The sequence below is a fragment of the Chlorocebus sabaeus genome, chromosome 9, assembly GCF_047675955.1.
Source record: "Chlorocebus sabaeus isolate Y175 chromosome 9, mChlSab1.0.hap1, whole genome shotgun sequence".
NCBI lineage: Eukaryota > Metazoa > Chordata > Mammalia > Primates > Cercopithecidae > Chlorocebus > Chlorocebus sabaeus.
Window position 1 is genome coordinate 135333064 of NC_132912.1, and position 15912 is coordinate 135348975.

At 58.0% G+C, this 15912-nt stretch overlaps 1 protein-coding gene across 5 annotated transcripts in view; it reads left to right on the top strand.

Annotated features, from left to right (window-relative positions):
* Positions 1 to 15912, top strand: part of INPP5A (inositol polyphosphate-5-phosphatase A) — a 243125-nt gene that overhangs the window by 198761 nt on the left and 28452 nt on the right. For all 5 annotated transcript variants that reach the window (XM_073019478.1, XM_073019481.1, XM_073019477.1 and 2 more), the window contains 2 exons: positions 13917 to 14012; positions 14170 to 14244. In XM_073019478.1, coding sequence (XP_072875579.1) covers positions 13917 to 14012; positions 14170 to 14244 — 171 coding nt within the window. The remainder of the gene's footprint in view (positions 1 to 13916; positions 14013 to 14169; positions 14245 to 15912) is intronic.

The window sequence follows — 15912 nt, forward strand, 5'->3', positions numbered from 1 at the left end:
CTTCTGGGAGGAGGACCAGCCTGGTGGCCCTGGAGGCTCTCAGACCCTGAGGTGGAGACCTGCTGGTGATATTTGGTAGCAGGAGGGTTGCAGGGATCGGATCTGGGAGTCCTGCCCTGCCGCGCACCAGCCTGTGAAAGAGGCTCTGTGTGCAAAGTGAAGAGACTCTGTCTCCCGGGAATGCCCAGCCTCCTGTGTTTCAGATGCAGATTAATGCAGACATGCTCACAGAGCAGAACTGAAAAAACGATACTGGAATCAGATCTGGCACCACGGAAGCTGTAATTAAAACCCATACACATGAAACACGCCAGTCGTGTGCCATCTAAGAGGGCTGTGCGTCCTCACACGAGTCAGCGATGCAGCCTGCGGCTCCGGCTGCTGCTGGGATGTTCAGAGGGTGTGTTGCATGCCTCATGCGGTGGCAACTGGCAGCTGGGGCGCTCAGCTGGCCGTGGTGACAAAGAGTGACAGCAGTGCCAGGCGCACCCGGCTCCGCGCGCCCCGACCGCACACCACACCTGTCGTCCATCACCTCTCTGACAGTGACGGTGATGGATGCGTCTTCGGAGGCTGGTGGCTGTTTTTAACAACCAGTTGCCAATCACTGACAGGTACATGGTCAGGTGCCAGCTGGGCCTGCAGGGGAATGGCCATGGGGGGCGCTGACATCCAGAAGGAGCCGTCCTCGGGGAGAGGCTCACGTCGCGAGGAGACACCCGGAGAGCCGGGCTTCCCAGAACACGGCTCTCAAAAGGGTACCAGGGAGGGTCCCACCACTGCCTGTGAGGCAGGATCCCAGCACCTGCCTCAAAGGCCGTGTCTACTGTTCAGTGGAGACTATGGCCGGCAAGAGCGGCTGAGGCCAGCCTGCCCTGCAGCATAAGCCTAGGCCCAGACCTCAGCCATTCCTGGCACCCAGGTGTCCTTCCTTCTAGTGTGCACTGCGCCCTGGGAGGAGGGGCAGCACCTGGTCATGGCCCCCCACAGCCCCACAGACTCCTCTGAGACCCGCCGGCTGCTCTGGCTCCAGCCAGGCTCCAGGTGAAGTTCTGACTTCTTCTGGTTACCGGCTGCCTTGTTGAGCCCCTCTGCCCCCAGTCCCTCAGCCGTGGGCACAGTGGGCGCTGTGGGGCTATGGGAAGGAGAGGCCAGGTCCCTGTGTCCACTGGCAGCTCCCATTAGGCGTGACAGGTGGGGACGACTGTGCAGCTGCTGCTAGCCCCGTGTGTGGGTAGGCCTGAGCTCCTAGAAACTGAGAGGATGGCGGCCGACTCCTCAGCCTGGCGATGTTCCTGCATCAGCCTCAGTCGGGGCAGCCCTCCAAAACCCTGCACCATTCGGGATTTGGCCCGTCCCGCAGCCGTGAGCGGACTCGGTGTGGCACCATGGGCACAGTGTGCATCCAGAGGGCAGGTGGCAGGGATGGTCCCTTCTAACTCCCACAGACCCCCAGAAAGCCTGGCTCAGAGTGACACTCCTGCAGACCCTCAGCACCGTCTCCAGAGCAGCATGGATGGAAAGACGGGGCACACAGCCGCGTCCTCCTGCCGCCATGGGTTAATGTTAGCGCAGCCGCGTCCTCCTGCCGCCGTGGGTTAATGTTAGCGCAGACCCGTCCTCCTGCCACTGTGGGTTAATGTTAGCGCAACCGCGTCCTTCTGCCGCCGCGGGTTAATGTTAGCGCAGACCCGTCCTCCTGCCGCTGTGGGTTAATGTTAGCGCAGCCGCGTCCTCCTGCCGCCGTGGGTTGTTAGCGCAGACCCGTCCTCCTGCCGCCGTGGGCGGACATTAGTCGTTGTCCAGTTCTCATCTTACCTTGGGACCCAGTGTGCAGACAGACCTTGTGCAGACCCAGTGGGGCGCTGCCCTCGCCATGTGCCCAGCGTGCTCTGGATGGAGAGGCAGGCCAGTGACAGCCTCTCTGCCCTCCCTGCCAGCTCCTCAGGGCCACGAGGATGCCCTTCCCTGAGGGTGGAGGTCAGGGCGGTGGGGGCCTGCAGAGGGCATGTGAGCTTAGCCGTGCTGCTCGGCTCACTCACTTGTTATTCCAGTCTTGGTGTAAAATAGCAACGTCAAGAACAGAATCACTAATTTAAATCATTAAATTTGTTTTTTAATTTTTCTCTTTAAAAAGAGACTTTTATTTGGTCTGTTTCTATATAGGGCCTATGACTTCAACTAAAAATGAAATAAAATGTTATAATTATAGTGATGACATTAGGTTTCGTATGTAGGGGATTTTCTTCTAGGAAGTTCACTTTGCAAAAAATATTATCCAATATTTTCAACTGGTAGATTGATGACAAAAATCTTCTCATTTTATAGAAAAAGAAGACAAAAACTAAAAGACATAGTGGCATTTTCTCCAGTCTATCCCAGAACTCTGTTAGAGGAACTGTTTTTTGGATTCATTCATAATTGATTCATAATCCATAGTGAGTTCACTAATCGTTAGTGCACTTTTCTGTATTTCTTATGAGCTAATACTTTATTTAAAAATTCCTCTGCCTGCCCTTGGTTTAAAGGAAACCCGTGGGAAAGGTAGGGCACAGAGCAGGTCTCCCGTGCCTAAGGCAGACCTTGGAGACCCCAGACACTGTGTAGCCTCATTCGTTCCTCCTCCTTCACACACCACGCCCAGCTCCCCCGCTAGCAATCAGTGGCTGTGAGAAGCATGCAGGGACCCTGGGACGAGGGCTGAGCTCTGTGCCCTGCGTCCCCCTCCCTTTGCCACATCCCTCTTCCCACATCCAGCCGGGCCAGTGGAAGGCCAGGGATATCCGGAAGGAGCCACCAAGAGGCACAACAGGTGCTTCTGCCACCGGGCAGGGCCAGTCCTGTGGAGCCACCCCTGGGCCCAGCAGAGGGTGCCTGGCACGGTGCCAGACACAGCCTGAGAAAGAGACCCGCCACCTTCTTCCCGGAAAGTCTGTTGAGCTCTCGATGGCGTGAGAGCTAGCGGGTGCCACTCCCGTTCCATGTGCGCCACGTCCGAGCCTGCCAGGCTGCTGGAGTCCAGGAGCCACCTCGGGAGAGGACATGAAAGAGTCTTTATGGCATGTTGTTGCTCTGGGTGGCCGCAGACAATGCACACAGAGGAGCGAGGCCTCCGATGCTGACGCCAACATCTCCCCACGACAGCGCCTTTCACTGGCTGCATTTCTGCACCCCGTAAGCTCGGATGCAGGGCCTTGTGCCCGGCCCTGGGGCTCGCAACGAGGTCGGTGCTCCAGGGCCTCGTGGTGGGCGCTTTTGTCAAGGGATGGGTCCCCCTTCGCGGGGGTCTGGGGTTCACCAGGAAGACCTTTGAAAACATGAAGTTCACCAGAAGGGCTGTCTCTTGGGAAGTCAAAGTACGGGAGGCCGGCGAAGTGTCTGAGGGCCCGCCCTGCAACCCTCCCAGCAAACCCCGCCCCACAGCCCTCCCAGCATGCCAGGCTCTCAGCTCCTCAAATTCCACCCGGGATGGTCATTCCCTGTGTCCGGTGCCCACCCTGGTCCTAGAAAGCTAGGAAATTGGACCATGGCACACTTTGCAGAACGCCTTCCCTGGCTTCACTGTGGTCTGAGCATGGGAGCGTGACCCTGAGGAAGGGTCCTTGGTGCCTGCCGCCCTCACCACACATTTCCCATGCCAAGTCCGGCTGGGGTCCCTCTGCAGAGCTCAGGCCCAGCCTCTGGAGAAGTCTGCTTGGGGCCTGTGGTGGAGGCATGCCAACGGAAGACAGCGGGAAGGTGGTTCACTCATCATTACCCTGCACCTGTTACCCCCAAAGCCCGTCGAGCCTGGAGGGCACAGCTGTTGCCCTGTGGGCCTGCGTGCTAATAGATCCTGGTAGCCACCAGCATACTTGGGGATGGTGGCTGTAGCGCCAGCCCCCGACCTCAGCCACTCCCAGAGGGGGATGCAGTGCTCTCTGGCCTCCGCTGCCCTCCTCACCCTGAGGGCCAAGTGAGCCGCCCTCTCACTTCCAAGAAGCCGCACACGCATGTGCCGTAGGAGAGGAGTCTGGAGCCTCCGGGAGTTAATTTGAGATGATGTGTGCTGTTTCCGAAGATCACCACTTGGATGTAGTGCTTGTGAGGCCTTCACCTGCCCCCTGCCAGGGTCCAGGGGCCTCAGCAGGGGCGTCTTCTAGGGTCTGGGGACCTTATCTCTGCCCTGTGTGGCCGTCGGCCTGTGTATGTTTGATGAACACTGACGTTCGGGGGTGCCGCCTGTGTCCACCCCAACGGGGGTGCCAGAGGACTCCAGAAGTGCGGCTTCCTTGGCACTTTCCATGGCGCCCCCAGGATGAAGCAGGTTTTAAAGCCAGGACTTGCACCTCAGGGCCGCCTGTGAAGTGATTGGTTGTCCTCCTTTCCCACTCCACGGTGACGTCTGAGGCCTGCACCAGCGTCCATAATGTGAGTTACCAAGGAATAGCTAACCCCACGGGACCAGCAGTGCGTCTCCAGGTGGATGTCCAGAGGACTGGGGCGTTGGTCAGAACTTAGCGTTTGAATTATCTCTGCCCATTTGCAGTGACCTGATAGTAAACCTGGAACTTCCATGTGCTGGTTTGTCAGTGGGCTCTGTAGTTTTCTGAACTGTAACGAAAGTTGCCCCCTCGATTCTGAGCAGTGGTCCGGACCCTCAGGCACATTCAGGGCAGTAGCGGTGGGAGCCTCTTAGTTAATCCCCTTTCACAGGGCAAGCGTTACGTTGATGTAGTGGCACACCGCATCCTGGAGCACAGATTTATATTCACGTTCACCATTGCTAGGAGAATTATTGTTAGTATAGAAAATGGAGTCAGTTCTGTTTTCTAGAGTCATTCAAGAACTTTACATTGAAAACGTAATGATTTCCTATTAACTTGTTTTAAGGAAAACCTATGTAAAGTACTCAGCTTTTCGTTGTGAACTATCTTTTAGAAATCCTTTTCTACTTTCTCCTTTCATCACTGCCGCTAGAGGTTGGCTACGTGGAACTTCGTGTATAACCCTTCTTTATTTCTAGACATGTTTATGATTAAAATTTAACCAAAAATTACAGGATGATAGAGAAGGATGGGACTTGGTGAGTTTCTTCCTGCTGTGCCTGTGGTCAGTTTTCCAGCGGGAGCCGCTCACAGGGTCCACAACGTTCGCCCCCAGCATCGCCACCCAAGGGTCAGGCTTCTCTGACATCACAGAGATTTCCAGGAGGGGGAGGGAGGGGGAAGGAGGGGGAGGGGAGGAAGAGGAGGGGAGAGGGGCAGGGGGGAAGAAGGGGAGGAGAGAAACCCCAAGAGTTCACCGACAAAGAAAGGAGAAGGCCAGGGACAGTGGCTCACACCTGCCTTCCCAGCACCGTGGGAGGCTGAGGCAGGAGGATCATTGAGCCCAGGAATTCAAGACCAGCCTGGGCAACATAGGGAGTCCCTGTCTCTATGGAAAATAAAAAAGTAAAATTAGCCAGGCACTGTGGGACATGCTTGTAGTCCCAGATACTCGGGAGGCTGAGTCGGGAGGATTGCTTCATCCCGGAGGTCGAGGCTGCAGTGAGCCAGCCATGATCGCATCACTGCACTCCATCCTGGCCAACAGAGGAGGACCCTGTCTCAAAAACATAAAAATAGAGATAAATAAAGAAAGGGACACATCCTGTCTTGGGTTGACAGCGTGAGATGGGCTGGCCAGATCTCCACAGCCCGAGAGCGGTCAGCTCCGTGTCTGTGGGCCACAGCTGGTTGGTCTCTGCCTAGTTCCTGCTGGACAAACGCTGCAGGTTCACACCGCAGGAGCTTCTCGGCATCTGTGCCAGGAAAGTTAGAGCTTCCTCATCCGCAGAACCCCAGCCTGCATTGCCCCCAGAAGCGATACCCCCGAATGAAGCTGGAGGCTGCTCTTCTCTCCGCAGAACCCCGGCCCTCATCACACCCAGACGCGGATACCCTGGAGTGAAGGTGGGCATTGGTATCCGCGTCCGCTTGCTTTTCTCAATAGCTGATGTAAACTGCAGCTGGCTGCAGCACCCGCAAATGGCTTCTTTCCAAGATGTGGCCGTCCTCTGCAGAAAGGATGCATACTTACAGAGAAGGCACTCGCACCTGCGGGAGAGCGAAGGCCAGGTCAAAGCTGTGTGGGACAGGAGGTGTCCTCACGAGTCTCCTGGAGAGAGCCCTGCTCCCTGATCAGCACCGGGGCCCGCAGCCCTGAGGGGCGGTTGCTCTGTGAACCTACTAGTTAGAGCTCATGAGCCAGGCTGCATCAGACGGGGCCAAGGAGAGCTGGCAAAGTGCTCCTCACAGGTGCCTGTTCTGTTCCTGATGGATTAATCCAGGTGAGTCCTGCGTGAACACAGAGCTCAGAGTCCCACCCTGAGAACACACTCTGTTCCCCATGATGCAGCCCCAGCCTGGGTGTAGCCCTGCAGGAGGAGGCCTTCTCCCCTAGATGCGGCCCCGACCTGGGCCAGCATGCGTAGCCCTGCCCTGCAGGAGGAGGCCTTCGCCCAGTGGCACCGATCTCAAAGGTGACACCACGCCTTGTCCTGAGCAGGGAGGGTGCCCACCACCTCTGGAATCAGCCCCAGGCCTGAGCGAGAAGGCCGCCCCTAGCTTCGCTTGCTGGCCATTAGTTTCAGACGCTGCCTGCCATCCCCGGCTGGAAGGCAACTGCGTCCAGTCTGGCGCCCAGTCAGGCTGTGTCCAGCCAGAGCTTCCAGGGTTTTGCTGTTTTAGTCATTGCTGTCCTTCAGGGAAGCCTTGGAGAATGGCACAGCTTTCTGTAAATTACAGCCCCGTGAAGCAAAAAGTGCCTCCCGATGAGTTTTGGACCATGAGGGACGCCCATCTCCGATGCTTCCTTACCGGTGTCTGGAATCTGTGGTGAACCTGGGCCCTTGGTAGCCAAGAAACCCATCATTAAAATTCATGATGCCAGTTTGGTTCTCTTTGCCGAGATTTATCATTGACAGGCATCCTGCGTCCTTTGGCCCTTTATTTAACCGCCAAAGGCATTGTTTTTAAGACCATTTCTTTTACAAGAGTTTCCTTTCAGATGTTCCTACCAACATCTGTTTGTGGCTGAAATTCGACCCAGCCGGCCTGCGCCTGCCCCGCGCCCCCTTTGTCCCCGGCCTTTGTTTCTGATTTCATGCTATCAGAGGTCTGCGTGTTTTTCTGCATGAAGTTGTCAGCAGGATAAAAGCTCAGGCGCAGGGTCACGTTGAGAGGGGTGGGCATGAAAAATTGGTAAGATGTGTCTTCAGGCCCACCCACCAGCGCTCCACTGAGCCCCAGCAGGGACCAGGCCTGGGAGTGAGGGCGAGCCCCTCGCACCAACCCCAGAGAGTGGACCCTAACCCTGGGGCTGTAGGCTCTGCCCCTCCCTCCATTCATCCATTTGTCCCGTGGGTATCAGTTGGGTGTCTGCAAAGTGCCAGGGGCAGTTGGCTTCTGAATCAGCACTTTCTTCAAGAGTGGACTCACTCCTCCTCATGTGTGGGAAGGAAATAAAGTCAGTGGCTGAGCTCACACCACCCCCACCAGCCCACGGCGGTCACACCCTGTGCTAAGCTTGCTGCCGGGTAGCCTCACTGGAGCCCAGACGCTACTCTCCCAGGAAACCTGTGATGAGGACTGGGGCGCACATGTGTGCTGAGGACATCCCCAAGGCCGGCCGGGGCCACGTCTCAGCCTCCTGGTTTTGGTGCATTCACTCTGGTGCAGACAGACCATGGCTGAGCCTGTGGTCCCGAATTCCATCCTTGGAATAGAAGAAGTTTTTGTTAGAAAAGGGACTCCAGCCACAGTGGATTTCCACCTGCGGGTCTGTGTCTTGCGACACTTAAGGGCCAGGCTGGACGGGCCCCCACAGAGGTAGCGGAGTGGCCGGCTCTGGCCAAGCTGCCGGACACCACTGTGGGAACAGGTGCACCCGTAGAGCTTCTGTGCCTGCTGAGGGGCTGAGGGTCGTGGCCTTAAGGAGCGGGCTCATCTTGTTGCTTTCTGCTTTAAGGTGGTTTTTCTTCTGGTTGGATGAGAAAAGTTAGTCAAGCCCCCCAAGGATTTACTCTGCAGCTGAATATGTAGGAACTGGCCTGATCCTGGGGCCAGCATGTGAGCCACCCCCCACCACCCACAGGCCTCCTAGGAGGCCCTGCTCTCGCAGCAGAGGGGCCACTGTCACCGAGGCAGTGACCAGATCAGGAATTCCAGGGCCCCCAGGAGGGGTGGACACTGTGGCTCCTCTGGCCTGTGTCTGTGGAATCGGTGTTGGTGGACATTCCGTTCACGGTAGGATGTGCCCGTGGGTGTCGGGCAGATGAGGAGTTTCAATATCATCTCCTTTAAGGGGTCTCGGTTTAGAGGAAAAAAGCCTCATTCTCTTGATGATGGCTTAATTCCTTAAGAACGCACTAGAATCTGCCCCTCAGTAGCTGCCTGTGGTGTGTCTAGATTTTGAGGCAATGTTGGCTTTGTGGTTCGTTTTTATTGTATTTAACTGTGAATACCCTCTGACTCCCTGCATTGAGGGGAGAGAGAAGCTCAGTTGTCAACGAGATGAAGTTGTTGGGGTTCCCAGGCTTCATGAGGCTGGGCTCTCCCTGAGCCTGAGGCAATCTTCAGGGCCAACTGGCTTCCATCCGCTGAGAAAGGTCAGGATCCAACCTCAGCCTCACTTTGTGCAGCCACCATGGTAGACTCGCCGCCACAGACCACGGCACCGCCACAGACCACGGCACCATTGTCCTTCCCGGAAGTGCCATCCTGGGCCCAGCGGTGCAGCCCATGGCAGCTTGCGAGACCTGGGCTGCCCGCCTCTCCCGTGGCACAGGCTTGGGGACAGGGTCTGCTCGAGCCAGTGGCTGGCTCAGGAGGTCACAGAGGTACATTTGCCTCTGCTCCAGAGGAGCTTGGGCAGCTCTGGAAGGGCCTGTGGACACAGGGCGATGCGGTGGGAGGGCGCCATGGCCTGTCGGCCTTTGATCTTGGGGCTGGTGGTGCTGCCCGCCCACCACAGATAACCAGGTCTTCTCTCCCCTCACAAGCTCCTGGAGGCCACAGTGCTCCTGGGGACGCCTCTCCATGAGGAAGGTGAGGGCTGGAGCTGTCACTGTTGCCAGGCTCTGGCCCTAGGAAGGAGGTTTTTGGCCCCAGTGACTAATGGGTTCCCTCATCTGCCTGGGAGTGTGTTGACAACCAGGGAATAACCAGGGAATTGGACTCTCTGTGTGGCAGGAGGGGGCATCTCCCAGCCTTCGCTCCTGATTGCTTTTCCAGCACCTGAGCTGCGCCCCTGGGATCCCAGCTTTCCCTTCCCGAGTCCAGGCAGCGTCTGTGCTGGGCCTTGCCGGGACCTTCCTCCTCACGTGAGGCATGTCATGGCTGGCACTAGCCCTGGCCTGGGCCTCGGGTGTGGTGGGCCCGCGGTGTGTCAGGCCCCAGGCATGGTGGGCCTCAGCTGTGGTGGCCCTGGCTGTGGTGGCCTCAGCTGTGGTGGCCCCGGGTGTGGTGGCCCCGGGTGTGGAGGCCCCAGGTGTAGAGGCCCCAGGTGTGGAGGCCCCCGAGGAGAAGTGTATCCTGGAGGTTAGGCGGGTGCATGAGAGCTCCCAGCTCAGCCACAAGAGCAACACGTGTTGCCCACCCAGCCTTGCCCAGGGCTTGCTCCTGCCTGCACTGAGACCCCTCGGCAGGACCTAGAAGCCAAGCCTGGGGTAGGGCCTCAGCGGCAACTGCAGGCTGTCCATGTGCCCAGACGGCGGCTTGTGAGCCTGAGGTGGGCCCCTGAGGCTGCCTGTCCACTGGCCCAGGCAGGGCGCTCTGGACACCTGGTGATTCCAGGTGGAGAGTGGAGCTCAAGCGCCTGCTGGTTGTGCGTGCAGAGTCCGGAGGCTACAGTCAGCAGGGATTCATTTTGGAGAGTACAGAACAACTTTTTGTTTTTATAAACCAGCTTTTGAAGGTTGATTTTAAAAACTTGGGCTGACAGGGTCTGAGAGGATGCATTTGCCTTTAGTAGAGTTTTGAATTTTGTGGCAGAGTGTCCGTGACAGTTAAGGGGTAATGGGACAGATTCAGCTCCCGACATGAGACCCACTGCACAGGTGCACATCGGGGCAGCTCTGCCTGCCACGCAGCTCTGTGCACATCAGAGTGACCGCGTGATTTCCTCACACAGAAAATAGCTCTTCTGGGCTGACACCTGTGCCCTGGGCCTGTGGACACCCTGTCCAGGCAGCATGCCTCCATGGTTATTCAAACAGTAAGAAGAAACGCAGGGATTTCTTGATCCACGCAGGCAGGTGGATGACCCGGGCACACGGCGTTCCTGTTAAATTCTAAGTGTGGATAAGACGGCTGCCGGGCCGCTCTTTCCAGAGCCTCTTCATGTGGCTACTAATAGTGAAATACATCTTAGATGGCTTTTTAAACATAGCATTTAGGGTATTTTTTTCTCCTTTCAAAAGAGAAGAATCCCTTCCAAAAGTAGGCGAACCGGAAAGGCCCAGCCTGGCCGCTTTCCGCATGAGTGGCCACGACTTTGCTGGATTGAAAGGCGAAGGGAACAGGCCAGCTTTGGCCCGTTCAGCCCGGCCTGATCACTCCTTTACAGCCTGTGAATGAGGCGGCTCCGGGGAGGGGTGGGGGGTGGCCGGCCCCTTCCTGGGCCCTGGGGTCCATCCGATGTTTGTCCTTCGGGAGCCCGCCTGAAGTGCTGAGATAAAGCAGTTTTTAAACAGTCTCCCGCAGATGCCTTTTGGGAGTCAGAGCCATGAATTTCCTGAGCCGTGTCCTGGGGTGGCTACAATGGCCGTCTGGCTGCCAAGGCTTCTCCCATTCAGGGAAAGCAGCTTAAGCCACTTAAGCCCATTAGCATCTGGATGGGGCCGGACCTCCTTGGGCCGCGGCGATGGGCAGGGTGGCCGCTGCGCCCTGGCTGTTTGGGTGCTTGTTCTAATCCTCACACTGTTTGAAGGCTCCAGACTGATTGTGACACATGGAGTCCAAAAGCCACTTTGGAGGCCTGACCCGATCAGCCGGTCTGTGCTCTGAATGTCAACGGCCTGCCCTGGAGTGTGCTTTGGGGATAGCGGTTGGCCGCCTCCTGGCCCAGGCTGGGACGCTGCGCACCAGCCACAAGGAGGTGGACCCTGCATCTTAGCAGGAGGCGGGTCAGGCCACCGAGGGGCCCTACAGTTCCTCTCAGTTCCTGCTGAGCGCACGCCCAGAACCTACACAGGAAGGCCGGGCACCGGCCCAGGGGTGTCCTCCTGATGCCCGGCTCTGAGCCCCAACCAGCGCCCGGGGCATTGGGGTGCCCCTCAGCAGCACCAGCTCCCAAGGGCCCTTTCAGGGAGAAATTTTTAAAGCCAAAGTTACTTTTGGTGCCGTCGTCATTTTATAAAACGAAACTCATATATTATTTTCTTAAAAAAACAGCTTTCTAGTCCAGGTGCAGCTACTCACATCTGTAATCCTAGCACTTTGGGAGGCTGAGATGGGACAATCGCTTGAGCCCAGGGGTTCACAGCCAACCTGGGCAACATAGCGAGACCCTGTCTCTACAAAAATTTAGAAAATAGGCCGGGCGCGGTGGCTCACGCCTGTAATCCCAGCACTTTGGGAGGCCGAGGCGGGCAGATCACGAGGTCAGGAGATCGAGACCATCCTGGCTAATACGGTGAAACCCCATCTCTACTAAAATGCAAAAAAAATTAGCCAGGTGTGGTGGTGGGTGCCTGTAGTCCCAGCTACTCGGGAGCCTAAGGCAGGAGAATGGCGTGAACCCAGGAGGCGGAGCTTGCAGTGAGCTGAGATCTGGCCACTGCACTCCAGCCTGGGCGACAGAGCGAGACTCAGTCTCAAAAAAAAAAAAAAATTTAGAAAATTAGCTGGGCAGGCCGGGCGCGGTGGCTCAAGCCTGTAATCCCAGCACTTTGAGAGGCCAAGACGGGCGGATCACGAGGTCAGGAGATCGAGACCATCCTGGCTAACACGGTGAAACCCCGTCTCTACTAAAAAGTACAAAAAACTAGCCGGGCGAGGTGGCGGGCACCTGTAGTCCCAGCTACTCAGGAGGCTGAGGCAGGAGAATGGCGTGAACCTGGGAGGCGGAGCTTGCAGTGAGCTGAGATCTGGCCACTGCACTCCAGCCTGGGCGACAGAGCGAGACTCCGTCTCAAAAAAAAAAAAAAGAAAATTAGCTGGGCATGGTGGTGCATACCTACAGTCCCAGCTACTCAAGGGGCTGAGGTGGGAGAATCACTTGAGCCCAGTCAGTCAAGGTTAAAACGAGCCTTGATCACGCCACTGCGCTCTGGCCTGGATGACAGATCAAGACCCTGTCTCCAAAAATAATTTTTTTATTAAAAACAAGCTTGATTGAGATATAATTTACACAGAAACTATAATCGAATTCTAGACTATCCCTCCATATAATCCAGTTCAGACTATCCCTTCAGCACCTGCCCCAGTCAGTTTCCTCCCGGTCCCCGCAGTCTCCTCGCTGCCTCTGTCTCTCCGGCTTCGCCATGTCTGGGTATTTTGTGTAAATGGAATCTACAGTCTGTGGCCTTTTGTGTAAGGCAGTAGCTGCGCTCTCCTCCATCCACACCAGCGATGCAGAAGCACCGGTGCCTCTGCCTGCCGTGGGCACGGGCCCTCGCTGTCCACACGAGGTGCCTCTGCCTGCCGTGGGCATGGGCCCTGGTTGTCCACACGGGGTGCCTCTGCCTGCCGTGGGCACGGGCCCTGGCTGTCCACACGGGGTGCCTCTGCCTGCTGTGGGCACGGGCCCTCGCTGTCCACACGGGGCTTTGATTTCTCCCAGATGTGGGTCTCACATTTCCCTTGTTTGGCGAGATCCTAGGCATTCTTGTTTTCATGACTTCTGCCAAGCTTGGAGAGCTCAGTGCCCACAAGGGCCCCGGGTTGGGGCCAGGCGCTCCCCATGGCCATTCCACCCAGGGAGGGGTCTCCAGCTCTGTCCTCCCTTTAGGGACTGACCCTCAGTGATCATTCCCTGCATTGTCCTGTTAAAGCAAGAAGAATTTTCAAAACAGGCCTGAATGTCATCCTTCACAGTGATCTGCGCCGGCCAGGACCGTGCCTCCTGGAGCAGCTCAGCTGTGCAGTATGGCAGAGAGGTCGGCTCTCACTCAGCCTCTCTCCTCTGCTGCCCAGATGGCTGCCCCTTCCCGTAGCCAGTCGGGCCACTGAGCATCCGTGGGCACCAGAGGCCACAGCCCTGACCCTGCGGCACTCCTGCCTCAGCCCCTGTGCTTAGTCCTCCCGGCCAGTGTGGTCTCCAGGACCCTGGCGCAGCCCCGAGCTCTTCTTGGGTCCTGTCCACCTGCCTCTGGGCCCCTGCCCACCCCAGCCTGCACCCCAGGGACTGGTTTGAGCCAGTTAACACCACAAAGCAGGCGTGTGACCTTAGCCGTCCCTCCCACATCGGCTTCATCAGATGAGCCTGTTGAGACCATTCCCGGTCAAGCCTTCTGCAACCCTTGCCCATTGTCGCAATCAAACAGCTCTCGAGGGAATTCAGGGACGGGAGAGAGCGAGTGGGAGGAAACTGGCCAGGTGCCCCCCAGGCACCCTCTGTGCTGTTCTGAGTGCTGCCGTGCCTTCGGAGCCTGCTGGTCTTGCTCTGGCTTTTGCCCTGAAGCAGCTCTGTGGGCAGCAGCAGCTCTGGGGTAGCCTCACGGCTGCAGCCACGCTTTGCTGGGGAGCAGCCAGCCCCAGGCCCTTCGCACGTGTGAGGGTCAGCTCTGGTCAGCTATTGCAGGACTGGCCCCTGACCCCAGGTGTGGAAATCTGGGTGTGACACCAGCTGCTGTCTAGAACCGGCCATCCCATCCCACTGACGCGGGCTGTTGAGTGATGCTGCCATGGGCAGGTGGGCCCCCGGGGCTTATCTCCGTTGCTGTCTTTCTGCAGACGCTCTGCACAAAAGCCACTATGCAGACGGTCCGGGCCGCTGACACCAATGAAGTGGTGAAGCTCATATTTCGTGAGTCAGACAACGACCGGAAGGTGAGTGGGGCCTGTGACTGGGCGGGTGACACATGGGGCCTGCACAGGACTCTGCAGCCTCCCTCAGAGCCGCCCTGCCTGCCCAGGGCAGTGGGGCCGGGGGACACGCTCAAGGCTAGGGGAGCTCAGGTGCTCATGGGCCGCTCTGACTTCACAGGTTATGCTCCAGTTAGAAAAGAAACTCTTCGACTACTTCAACCAGGAGGTTTTCCGAGACAACAACGGCACCGCGGTGAGTTTGTGGTCCAGTGTGGCAGCTCGTCCGTCCGGGGACACCCATGCCCCCAGGCCCTCCCATTACTTCTGCTTACCTGGGACCACCCTGCCTTGTCCCTGCCACCTCCAGGGCTCAGCTCTGAGCCGGTGCAAAGCAGACTGCCGGGGACACACGTTGGGTGCGTCCTGCACCCCGGGCCGGGTTAGATGGAGGCTCCGTGTCACTGTCCTGTCCACAGGCAGCATGACACTCACTCAACCCATCAGCTTCAGAGACCCCCACGTGTGTGAGGGGAGCCGCTGGTGCTGTGGGGTGGGGAGGAAACCCCCTTGTCTCAGAGTGGGCCGGCGGGGCCTCGGGCTTCGCTCTGAAGTGGGAGACCGAAGGGAGCAGGTTCCCCACACTCCCGTCGCTAGACTTGCTGTGTGTGGGTCTGTGTGTGGGCACGTGTGTGTGCGCTAGTGCTTGCGTGTGCACACGAGTGCATATCTGCATCTGTGGGATGGGTGTGCCGCTGTGTGTCCATGAACACGTGTGTAAACTGAGATGTGCGTCAGTGGGAATGTGAGGCTCAGATCAGTCCACGGAGAGGCGGCCCCTGCCAGAGGCAGCCCTGGCTGCTGGACCTGCTGTCGGTTTTGAAATCGTGAGTCTTCCCTTCGAGGGATTAGTGTAGGCGAGCGCTGAGGGGTGGCCTACACACTCTTTTTACAATTTTATTTTTTTATTGTGGTCTACTTTTGTCCCATTTTTGGTGTATTTACAAATGTTTATCAGCGTAAAGAACCACATAGTACCTGGCTGGGGCCCACTGTGGCGAGTCCAAGCCACACGTGATGCCGTGTGCAACGAGCCAGCGTCCAGGATCTGGAAATCTCGGCGTCGGTTCCTAGGGCTGTCCCGAGCCAGCTGTGGTCCCCCCGGCACTGCGTCAGGGCAGGCGGCCCGTCCTCAGGGAGTGGCTGTGTGAAAGGTGAGGGAGCACAGGCGGGTGGGCCCAGGCCGGTGCAGCTGCCTTCACATCATAGCGTCCTGGGCCAGCTAGGTGTCCGCGCCTCAGTTTCCCCTCGTGGGGTGTGAGGGCTCACGGGTCAGTGCATGCGAAGTGCTTAGGGAGAGCTGGAGCCTCTCAGTGCCAGACAGAGGGGCATGCCCAGCCCAGCAGACACCGCCAGCCCCTAGTCCCAGGTCCAGAACCTCCACTCCAGGATGGCATTTACTGCCTCCCCAACGGCCCCCAGATCCCACACTCCGGTCCTCTCGGGAAGTCACTCCTGCCTCCTGCCCCTCATCAACCCAGAGCCCGAGGCTCCCGTGATGTCCACGCCTCCGCGGTGCCTGGGCCTTCTGTGCCAATTCCCTCTCACCTGCTGCAGGAGCCCATGGCCCCTTTCCCCACTGGGGTGGGTCAGGCCTTGGTGTCCTGTCCCCACAGGGCCCCATCAGCCTGGGAAAGCCTGAGGTCTCCTCCTCTTCTCTTCATCCAGGCAGGCTGGCTTTCCTCCTGCTCCATCTGTGGGAGGCACCGGGCACTCTCCCCAGCTCCACCACCTGTGCCTGGTGGAGCCCCTCCCCCCTCCTTCTCAAGCCTCCAGAGCCTGGTGGGGCGGCCTGCCTGTGGCTCCCACTGCCCGTCTGTGGCTCTTCCTGTGGGACTTTGGGCCCCAGGGTGCTTCCAACTGC